Here is a 12,063-nt window from a genome sequence, read left to right on the forward strand (position 1 = left end):
AGGAGGGTCTCAGGTGGGGGAGATCTGTTCCTCATTTATCAAGGAGATACTGACATAGTTCTACTGAGGAAGATTATTTAAAGCCCAGACATAATGACAATCCTAGAGTTTGTTTATTACTACTTTAATTATAGTCATAACAATTATCATTATAATAGCTATTATCATCATTATTATTATTAATTGGGCTTAAAATCACAATGTCCACACACTTTCTTGGTAACCCTGGCAGGAAGTTCCCAAAGGTGATTCCAAAACAGCTGGATGTTTATCCCATGCCACACCACACTTGGCTCTTCAACACATCACATTCATTTCATCATCATGGTATGTCTTTGAGGTGTTCTGATCCCAATATTTCAGGTAAAGAAACTGAGATTCAGGGAATTGCAGTAAAATTTCCCAAGGTCACACCACAGCCAGCTGATAGGGTCATGTTTCAAATCTACTTTTTTTTTTTTCTGATTTTAGCTTTAGTGCTCGTCCCGTGGTTGCCGTGTACAAAATGCCCTATGTTAAGCCGCGTAGATATAAATTTAAAGATCCTTGCAACTCAGTCCATGTAGTAATAAATTGGTGATGTTAGGTTTTGTAATGTACTTTCCCAATTTAATGGGTTTGGGAATCACATTGTAAAAGATTTTCTACTCTCTCAAAAGGAATTGGTCACACTGGATTCGGCAATTCATGGGAAAGAAATTGAACTTTACCTGGTTCTTGTAGGTAGCTATAGTCATAGCCCAGATCTCTGGATGAAATAAAGAAATCGCCATTTCTGTAGAGAGGTATAAAGGGAACCATATAGAAGTCCCGGTTGTGACCAATGGGTGCATTGGCTTCTGGATAAACTTCTTGAGGGGGATGATACCTTCGGAACCACCGTTCAAAAATACTGCAGAGGAAAGGATTATTCAGATTCAGAAACATATTGTTTATAAAAGAAATATTTGGAATTCCTAAAGTAAAATAACAAGACATATCTTAAAATACGAAGATGTGGAAAGATCCCAAATATATTTTTCATTCTTTGAAAATATTTTGTAAAGCACTAGTTCATACTGTCAGGTCCTGATGAAGCTCATTCATTTGAAAGAAACGTTGCAGTGTAACTTCAAAAAAGGAATTTCTTAGAAGATAAATGAAACTTACATGACACGTTTAGACCTTTCAGAATGCTGCAGAACAAGGGTAATTATTGGTTGAGTGACAACTAAGTCATAGTTGTAAATTAAATATGTATCTTGTTTCAAAGGAAGTTAGCCCAAAGAAAGAAGATGCAAAACTAAATTGGAATCAGTACTGGAATTTGGTCATTTATGGTCTTGGTAGGGAACTTTTAATTAGTTCAATCCGCTTGTTATGTTTGGTGAGGTGTATGCTTAGTGAATCTCAGGGGGAGAATCAGCTCACCTCCTATGATAAAGGCTAAAAATCCTTCTACTTGGTTTCCCAGCTTCCCCTGAAGCGAGAGTATGACCACATGCTTAATGCTCAGCCAAGCAGATATACCCATCCAAGATTTCGAAACTGAAGAGAGTGACACAAAGAAGCAAGGACAATAGAAAACCATTCTAGTAGTGGACAAGGGCAGTTGCAGTAATAACATCGGGTTTTTAGGGGCAGAAAGGCCAGAAGTACCAGCAAAGGGATCCACAGTCCAGGAAGATCCTGTGTTCTATAGCATGGTTTTGGCAGATGACTTGGCTGCTGCCCTTCTCCCTTGTTCCCATCTGTTTCTGAACCTGCTTCTATGTGATTTCCTGAGTTATTCAATATCCCCTCAGCAAATTATTTTCCTATTTAAATCAGCCAGTTAGCTTCTGTTGCATGCAATTAAAAACTGATTGGAATAAGAACTTAAAAATTAAGGGATTAAAAAGATCCAGTAAGAACGGAATAGAAATTCAAGCTACTTAAGAATTTACAGTGGGTCATTGAAAGTATGACAAAAAGAGTGTCTTCGTAGTACCAGGCCTTATAACATAGAGGGAAGAACACTAGATATGGAGACAGAGAAGTCCCCTCATGGCCTAGCTCTGTGGTTTCATAGCTGTATGACTTCAAGCAAATCACTGAACCTCTTGGAGACTTAGCCTCCTCATTCTTAAAATGAAAATAACCGTATCTGTCCTGTCTGTTTCTGAAGGGCTTATCCAGTGTGATAATTTTTATGAAAATGCTAAATAAGTGAGCTATTGCTACTTAGCTAGAAATTTTAAGCTAGGAGATAAAAGGTTAGTGCATGGTGGTAGGGTGGGGGGGTGGTGTCTAAAAAGGAATGTGGTAATTCTAAAAACAAACAAAACATTTTTTGAAAAACTGTTTTGAAGTACAATAAAGAAGAGAACAAGGAAATGAGATGGTAGCCAAGGTGATAATTTTTTCCATCATGGAAAACAATTCTATTTGCTTAGAGAATCTGGACTTCAAATAATAATTGTGGTCAAAGTTGGTTTTTAATTGTGAATAAACTGAGGGATCAGCAGGCTGCTGATAAACACTGAAAATCCGGTCCATGAATACCAAATGCTCCCTAAATAGCTCAATTATTAAATAAATTTACTGACTACCTACTATATGTCAAGTTTTGGAGAAACATGAACCTGTGTAAAAATCTGAGCTGTGACCAGGGAAATTTGTAAAAGTTCTTAGCCTGTTTGATTTTCCTTGCCTTCCTCTGTAAAATGAGAATAATATTTATGTCATGAAGGTATTATGAGGATTAGCTAAAATAACACAAGTAAGTTACATGGCTTAGTGCTTGACAAATGGTAAGCAGAAGTGATCATCATACTCATAGCATTTCTTTCTCTTCTTCCTCCTCATTTTTATTGTTATACTGGAAGAATTGTACAACTGGTGAGAGACGTGAGACATGTTATAATAGAAATGCGGAAGCCATGTGTATTTGAGCTGGGTCTTTAAAAATGGTTATTACTCTAATAGGCAGAAAAGGGAAAGGAGAAGATTTAAGAAGATTGGTTTTTCTGTGTGTACCTCAGTTTCTTTAACTGAAGAAATTAGGAAATGGCTTAGCAAATAAACCCCAAATTCTATTCAAGTCCTATAATTTTATGAATTAATCTTTATTCTACAGTTTTCTTCTTTTCACAAAAGCATCACTTGTTCATTATATGCAATTCAGAAAATGTCAATAAGCAAAAAAGAGAAAAGAAAAAAATTGCATAATTGCTCTATATTTTTACTATATCTAGTTTTTTAAATATGCATATATAACATTACATGTGTACTTTTTGAAAAAGAGAATTGTATTATAGACAATGCTTTATAAGACATTTTGTTTGTACTAAACAATGTTTAATATTTAAACAATGTTTACCAGTTTTCAACTGGTAAATCTATTTGTTAATGAGAGGGAGGCTCTCTGATAATCAATCTCTCCTCCACTCCTATTAAACTGACTGATTTAGAAACAGCCCAAAATACAATGAACTACTAGATAAGGGCTTAAGGCAAAAATTATGCCTTTCATCAATTGAGAAAAATTACTACTATAGTTCAATTTATAAATAATCTTATTTCTGACAAGAAATAAAAATTCTTTACCTACATTCAACAAGGACATCGATTCTTAGCACCAAAAGATTTAAAGGATGAAACCATTAATGTGCTCACCCACCTTATCAACCTTTTAAAATGAAGGTATTAATCTTGATTAAATTCTTCATCAGTGGTTCTCATCTTCAGTTAATTTCATCAAACCACATCTAGAATGTCTCATATCGGAATACTAATGTTTAACTTAGATAATCACATTGACGTTTTGTGAAAAAAATTATCTTCTTACCAAGGATTTATTTAAATTGTATCTAGACAGTTTTCTGGAAGTCTGCGCAACAGTGAAAGGCACAATAGAGGAAGGAGGAAAAGTAAAGATGATCATCAATGGAAACAAGAAAGAATCTGTTTTATATATAAAAATAACACAGGATTTCTGGTTTCAGGTCTCACCTGCAAAGAGCCTGGTCACTCCCATCCTTACAACAAAAGCTAGACCAATGGAAAATCACCTATTTTTCTGGGACCCATGAGAGAATTGAGCTTACAGGGCAAACTGCCTACCCCTAAAACTGCTGAGATAAGTGCGTCCAGAGGAACACAATTGAGATTTGCTGACCAGGAGGAGAAGCAGCTGGATCCATAAACTGGTGGGAACACTTAAACACTTTGATGAATGGTGGGAGATTGAGTATGGACTACTAGTGATAGGGAAAAACTCTTAGGAGCCACAGTCTTAGGGGGATTGCCACACACTTAGGGGTTTTACCTCCAGAGACTGTACCAGATTTTCACAATGAAGATCAGAAAAAGATCCTCTTCTGGCTCTGCCAGGGGGAGGGAGAGTGACCGTTGTGAAATATGCCCAGAGTCTTCTCCACAACAAAGCATTTCATCCAGGGGAAATGACTACCAGAGACTTATCCCAGTCAGAGAACGGGAATTCCTCTCAGTTCAACCTCTTTCAGCCTCCTGTCTCACCTAAGGGGAACTAAAACATAGGCTACATGGGTTAGGGATTGAAGGAAATAGATTGGGAATGCTGCAAAGAAAAAATGGAATAGGGACAAGGGGGGGAAAAAAGAAAACAGAAAAGAAAACTATACCAGTGGAGAAACACTCATATAGGTCACAGCCCCAAGACATTGCCAATTAAAAGAACGAAATTTAATCAGAATATTTTAGAACAGTCCCCCCGTACTTTACCATGCTATCAACAGAGCTCCAGTATAATAACAGCAGATTATAGCTAGAAGAGCTGCAAGACAGAGAGTCTCTGAGGAATAGTATACGCAGATGTCCAAAGCCAAGAGTGGAGATAAAAACAAAGATACTAGGGAAATTTGAAGCCTCTGGCACCTATAGTTACAAAAATCATTGAACACAGCCCAGTTCCTCGCCAGATTAACATAAATCCGTACATTAAAGGACTCTGTACCTCAGTTCCTATCACCCAGTAAAACATGTCTGACTTTCAATAAAAAATTACAAGGTGTTCCAAAAGGCAAGAAAATAACACAGTCTGAAGAGACAAAGCAATCATCAGAGTCAACTCAGATATGACATAGATTTTGGAATTATCAGATAGGAAATTTAAATAACTATGAATAATATGTTAAGGGATCTAATAGAAAAAGTAAACAACATGCAAGAACAGATGGGTAATATAAGCAGAGAGATGAAAACTCTAAGAAGGAATCAAAAGAAATGCTAGAAATCAAAAACACTGTAACAGAGATGAAGAATGGTATTTTATGGGCTCATCAGTAGACTTACCACAGCTGAGGAAAGAATTAGTGAGCTGGAAGATAGAAACTCCCTAAACTGAAGTGCAAAGAGAAAAAAAAAAGAATGGAAAAAAATCAAGAACTCAGACAATTTCAAAAGGAGTTAACATACATGTAATTGGAATAACAAAGGAGAAGAAAGAGTAAATAGAGCACAAGAAATATTCTCCAATAAAGGAAGCAAGCCTCCTGGGAGAAATGGCTGATTCAAAGGCTGGGGTAGGAAATATACAAGATGAACCTGGAGCATCTTGTAGTGTCAAGAAGGAAGGAAATACTCAAGGAATATAACAACACCACCTCACAATGGCAGAGGTGTGCCAAGGGGACAGATGAGCCAACTAAAACAGCTCCCCATAGCCAAAGCTGGAACAATTTGAGCCATAGAGTAAATAAGTAATATTTGATTATAATCCAATGTATAAAGTAAATATAGAGTCCATACTTTATAAATAAATGAACAGGAGAAATACATAAATCTATCATTCAGAAAAATTCCAAGTAATTATGTAGATACTCCTAGTACATACAGTAAGCGGTATATGACTCCCATTCCTTAGGTGTGGGCTGCACACAGTGGCTTCCTTCCAAAGAGTACACTAGGGGCAGGTGGTGAAATCATTTAACAGTTTAATAAATCTGACAAATACTACCTCTGCCAGTGATCAAGGTTAATATCAACAAAGATAAGTCACGTTGATAGCATGTACCTTTGAAATGATGTAAAGAGAATGGTGCTTTGTCTCTATTGTCTTCCTCCCCCAAACATGTAACCCCAGTCTAAACAGGAGAAAAACATCAGACAAATACCAAAAGAGGGGCATTCTATAAAACAGGTGAGCAGAGAACTCCTCAAAACTGTCAGGATTATCAAAAACAAGGAAAGTTTGAAAAACTGTCACAGCCAAGAGGAGCCTCAGGAGACATGATGACTGAATGCAATCTGGTACCCTGGACAAGATCTTGAAACAGAAAAACATATTAGGTAACAACCAAGTATCTTAATAAATATAGACTTGGCTAATAATAATGTATCAATATTGTTTCATTAATAGAGACAAGTATTCTATACTAACGATGTTAAGAATAGAGGAAACAGGGGGCCAGCCCAGTGGTGTAGAGATTAAGTTTGCATGTTCAGCTTCAGCAGCCTGGGGTTCGTCAGTTCAGATCCTGGGTGTGGACCTATGCATCACTTATCAAGCCATGCTGTGGAAGGTTTCCTACATGTAAAAATAGAGGAAGATGGGCACGGATGTTAGCTCAGGACCAATCTTCCTCAGCAAAAAGAAGAGGATTGGCAGAGGATGTTAGCTTAGGGCTAATCTCCCCCCCACCCCCCAAAAAAAGGAATAGAGGAAACAGGATGTGGGGTATATAGGAACTCTTTTTTTTATCTTTGCAACATTCTTATAAATAGAAAACTATTCTTAAATCAAAGTTTATTAAAAAAAAAAAAAAAGAACAACTAACAAGGAAGCCTTAATGTAGTTGGATATTTGGGAACTGATTTGTTTTAGTACATCTACCACTGCAACAAAAATTGTTGCATGTACAAATACAACAGAACAACTTTTGATTCATTTCATCTATTTCATAAATAAATGAATACATATATATCCCAAGCATCTATAATAAACTGGCTCTCTTCCAGGTATTGATGAAGTTCCCTGTTCTTGTGGTACTTAGAGTTTAGTGGTGGAAACATATACTAACCAGTAAATTCAGAAATAAATCTATAATTACAGATTGGCAAATACTATGGAAGAAAGCAACATGGTAACAAGATTTAATGGGGAGGACTCATTGAGTCTGCAGCCTCTGGGAAAGTCCTTAATAGTGTCAAAGCATGAGTATTTAGAGAAATGGTAGAAGAATGCTTCTGAAGAATAGAATTTGCAAAGGGCCTTTGATGGGAGGCACATGGCAAGTTCAAGGAACTAAAAAACGACTGATAGGTCTATGGAGAGCAAGGAGATAATAGTTCAAGACCAAGCTAGACAGATAAATGGGGGACAAATCATGAGGGCAGTGGAGGCCATTTGAGAAATATTCATATTTTTTCCCAAGATCAATAACAAGTGATTGTTTGTACCTGGGATGATGGATGATAGCATGAACAGATTATCATTTTTAAAAGACTACGTAGAGTGCACTGTGGAGAAGAGACTGAAGGATAGTAAGAGTTGGTATGCAGGGAGCAAGGGATGAAGAAATCAGTGAGAAAACTATGTCCAGGCAACAAGATGACGTGTGGCTATCCAAGCAGTGCAACTGAGGTGAGGTGTCAAGAAGACTCCAAATTTTCTGGCTTATGCTGCTGGACCAGATATTTTTATTCCCAAAGATGTAGATCACTGGAGAAGTGTCGAATGAGGAAGGGATGTTAATATCATGATTTTTGATGTGCTATACTTGAAGATGCTTTTGAGACATTCCAAGGGGGATGTCAGGTGGGCAGCTGGATACTTAAGTCTGGATTTGCTCTGGAAATAAAAATTGAGAAGTCATCAGCCTGTAGATAATAAATGAAGCTATGGAAGTAGTGAGACAATGAAAAGATAAGAGAATATGGAATTATTTTTCTCAGATGCTATCTTTCTGAAAGGCCGGGACAGATGAAGTGATAATCACCTTGTTTTTGAGAACCATTGCTTGAGATGCTTCCGGAGCCAGTCAAAATTCTAGTCACTCAAAATATATTGAATTGCAGCTATGTTACGACAAGGCCAGTGGTTTCCTATTGTTTCTATTCTTTTGAATTATTTGTTTCTTCTATGTATCCCTAGCTTTGAGATATTTACCTGTTGAAACAAACCTTAATTATTAAATGATAACAAACATCTTCATTTGAACTTAATCAGTGAAATCTCTCTAAGCCTCAGTACACTCGTGTGTAGAATGGGGATGGTACTATCTACTTTAGCATAGTTATGAGAACAAAAATGAAACAAGGAAGTCAAAAGTAGAATAACACTCAAGAATAAAATGACACAATATTCGTAAAGCGCTTGGCTCAGTTCTTGAAAAACAACAGTTAGTTTACATTTTCTTTCCTTCCAAACACCTCATTTTATAGAGGAAAAATATTCTAATCCAAACTTCAGAGCTAATTAGTAGCACAACCAGAATTGGAGCCCAGTAGACTAGACTGCTCCTCTGTTGCTAATTATAGCAAATGCCCTTGCCGAGTGTGTGCTCCCCTAGGAGGATGGGTGTGTTTTGCAGTTGTGAGAATATGTGTGCTTCTACCAAGTACTGATGTGCAGATTGTATGTCTCTAAAGGCAACGTGGAAGGGGCTTTGCTTGACCATCATCTTGAAATGTGAGCTGTTTGTTCAATACACACTGGCATTAATTACATAGTAATTACTCTAAGTGTTCCTTTTCTCTAAGGATTCACACAGTTTATACTCAGGGAACAGAAATGAATACAATACAATACAGAATGAAAACGGAAATGAAGAGAGGAATGGACATGCATTGGCATAACAAACACAACAAAAGAGAAAAAGTGGAATCATAATCACGAAGGCAGAAAAAGAGGAAACAGTGAACAAGGTTAGTAAGGGGCTGAGTTAAGATGGCAACCCAGTTCTTCAGGCTGGTCTATCTGGACTTCCGCCTCTGACACTCCACTTCTTGCCTGGGTTTCTCCTCGCTCCTTCCTTGCTCTCCCTGAACAGGTCCTGAATGCTCCTGTTACTCTCTGACTAAGCTTTGCAGCTGGAGGCAGGCTTTGTCAACAGGGCTGGAAAGGTGCAGAAAACAGATGCTAGAATATTAAACACTCTGCTTCGTTCAGAAATTCAGGCTCACAACCACCCTGTTTTCTTTCACTGTGGGGGCAACAAATCCAAACTGAGGCAGAGACATTGTTTTCAGAGCAGGCATAAGTATACTGGGTAATGTCAGTGCTACCAACTAACTTAGTAACTGTGTCATTTTTATCTTCCTTTCCTCAATATTTATACGATAATCAGTGCTTTTCTCTTGCGTTTATAATCTAAACCAGGAGAATAAATTAACAAGAAAGTAATTTCTGTAACACAAACTTTTAATGTACCTTGCTTATTTAAGCCTGAGCAAATCAAAGAGGTAAATATTTTATTTATCCCTTTTTACAGGAGGGAAAATTGAGTCAAAGAGTTTAAGGTTTGCTAGTAGTCACTCAACTAGAAAGTAGTAGAAAATCTGGGGTTCTATTTCAGATATCTGTAACTTTTACAACTGTATCCAGCTGGCAGGGCTGGAGCCAGAGCACAGGTGTTCTATTTGAAGCTGACTGCTTTTCCACTAAAATGCAAGAAATTAGTTAGCAATTAGGAATTAAAACAGAAAGGGGGACCAAGCTTTAGTGCTTTGCTCCAAGTGCTAGCAAGCCTTCTAGAGCTATGCACAGAAGTGGGAACCAGGCATCATTTATCATTTTACTTCACCTGAGAAAGGGACATCTGATTACAAAAACTCTCAAGATTTCAGTGAAGGTATAAATGTACAGCTGTGAAATACTAACATCGATAGTCTAAAGTTGTGTGATTTTTCGTTGTGGAGTTGAAACCCTTTTTATTTCCCTCCACAGGCCATGATGACCCACAGACCGGCACTGGCTTAGTAGGTTACAAGGTGGCAACAGAGAAGTGACTCCAAGAAAATGGCATTGCACATGGATTAGGGATCCAGGCCTTGACCTATGCATACGACTAGCTTAGAATTCCCTCCTGAGGGAGGCCAGTGAGTCCCTGTGAAGTGTCTCCGAGAATGCTGAGTCTTACCCAGATAGCTCACCTTTCCAGCAGGCAAGTGGGGCAGAGAGGAGCTGAGAGAAGAGATACTGTACATCCTGCTGTGAACACAGGAGAGCCCTCCAGGATGAACAGATGAAAGAGCAAAATCCAACTTCAACCTGTTGGAAGCCAACACTTACACAAGGAGTCCTAATTTCAGCCCTGGGATTTGGGGGCGAGAAAAGAAGCCAGAAACACAAAACCCCTTCTTAAGAAACCTTGTTTCAAATTCCTGGTATTGATTTTTCAAGAGGTGAGGATCATCTCTGTAAGCCCCAGTTTACTTATCTGTAAAATATGGATAATAACAAACTTCAAAGGGCTGTGAGATATACATGAGATCAGGTGTGCAGTATACCTAGGACAGCGCCAACGCACAGTAAGCACCCAACAGTGCTTGGTTGTTGCTGTTATTCTCGCAGACAGCTTAACGTGAGGAGACAGCTTTAATTCCCTTGGACCAGAGGATTTCAATTTCTGTTTCTTTGGAATTTTGGTGTACCACGAGCAGGATGGAGGTGTCCTAACAATTAAATATGTCAGAGAATTTTACTTCTCATGTTTTATAGAAAATACATGAATGGAGAGTGAACAAAATGTAGGTTAGCTTCATAGATTCTGGAGGTACATACTTAGATTCACATTCTAATGGTGATACTTAATAGCCTTGCAGACTTGGGCAAGTCACTTGAGCTCTTTGTGCTTCAGTTTCCTTATCAGTAAAAGGGCAATTATCATATGTTATGGGTTGAATTGTGTCCCCTGAAAATTTATATGTTGAAGTCCTCAGAAAGCGACTGTAGTTGGAGATACAGTCTTTAAAGAGGTGATCAAGTTAAAACGAGATGCCTAGGGTGGGCTCTAATCCGAGATGACTGGCACCCTTGTAAGAAGAAGAAATTTGGACACAGGCAGGTACGGAGGGGAGACCCTGTGAAGACACAGGGAGAAGAGGAACATGTAGAAGCCAAGAAGAGTGGCCTCAAAAGACACCAACCCCACCAACACCTTGATCTTGAATTTCTAGCCTCCAGAATTGCAAGAAAATAAATTTCTGTCTTTTATGTGGAAACTTGGCAAGTCCAAAATCTGCAGCATAGGCAGGCAGGCTGAAGACTCAGAGAAGAGTTGCTGTTGAAGTATGAAGGCAGTCTGCTGGCAGAATTCCTTCTTGCTTGGGGAGGTCAGTTTTTTCCTATTAAGGCCTTCAATAGATTGAATGAAGATTACCCACATTATGGAGGGTAATCTGCTTTGCTCAAAGTTGAATTTAAATGTTAATATCATCTAGAAAATACCTTCACAGAAACCACTAGAATAATGTTTGACCAAATGTCTGGGTACCATGGCCTAGCCAAGGTGAACATAAAATTAACTATCACAGGTAGTGTCAAGTAACACATTTCATTGTAGATGACACTTGAACCTAAGTTTTAAAAAGTGAATAGCAGAAATTTGGGCAAAGAAACAGAAGGGAAAGAGCAGTCTAGGAAGAGGAAAGCACAAGCATGAAGAAATAGAGGTATGCTTTGGGGTCTTGAAAGTAGTTGAGAAGGGCTGATCATGTAGGGCCTTTCTACACATTACCAAAGGTAAAAAGCCTGAATATTATTCTGAAATCTGAGGAGCCATTGGAGGATTTTAAGCAAGGGACTGAAACAATCATGTTTAATTAATACATAATTAAATGAACCAACAGCTGAACTTGGGGGCCCAAAGGAAGTAACTCGTTAATAGATACCCGACCTACTTGTGGACCACTGGAAAGATTTAGGACGTCCCTCTGGTTTTGAAATAACAATGTCTCAGTAGCTCCTTTTCTTCATGTTCCTGGCTAACTATAGAACTCACTGAAGGAGTATTAAAAGTGTTGAAAAACAACACTTTTAAAAGAAATGAACACTTTAAGAGCATAGATTGTCAGGGATGGGTAGCTGCAAATGAAAAGCCTGTTATAAAGCTAAGAAAT

At 38.0% G+C, this 12,063-nt stretch overlaps 1 protein-coding gene across 1 annotated transcript in view; it reads right to left on the bottom strand.

The window, feature by feature from the left end:
• TYR (tyrosinase) overlaps positions 1-12,063 on the bottom strand; it is a 91,916-nt gene that overhangs the window by 9,241 nt on the left and 70,612 nt on the right. The window contains exon 4 of the mRNA XM_008515326.2: positions 711-892. Within this exon, the coding sequence (XP_008513548.2) occupies positions 711-892 (182 nt within the window). The remainder of the gene's footprint in view (positions 1-710; positions 893-12,063) is intronic.

This window comes from Equus przewalskii, chromosome 6 (genome assembly GCF_037783145.1).
Source record: "Equus przewalskii isolate Varuska chromosome 6, EquPr2, whole genome shotgun sequence".
NCBI classification, from domain to species: domain Eukaryota; kingdom Metazoa; phylum Chordata; class Mammalia; order Perissodactyla; family Equidae; genus Equus; species Equus przewalskii.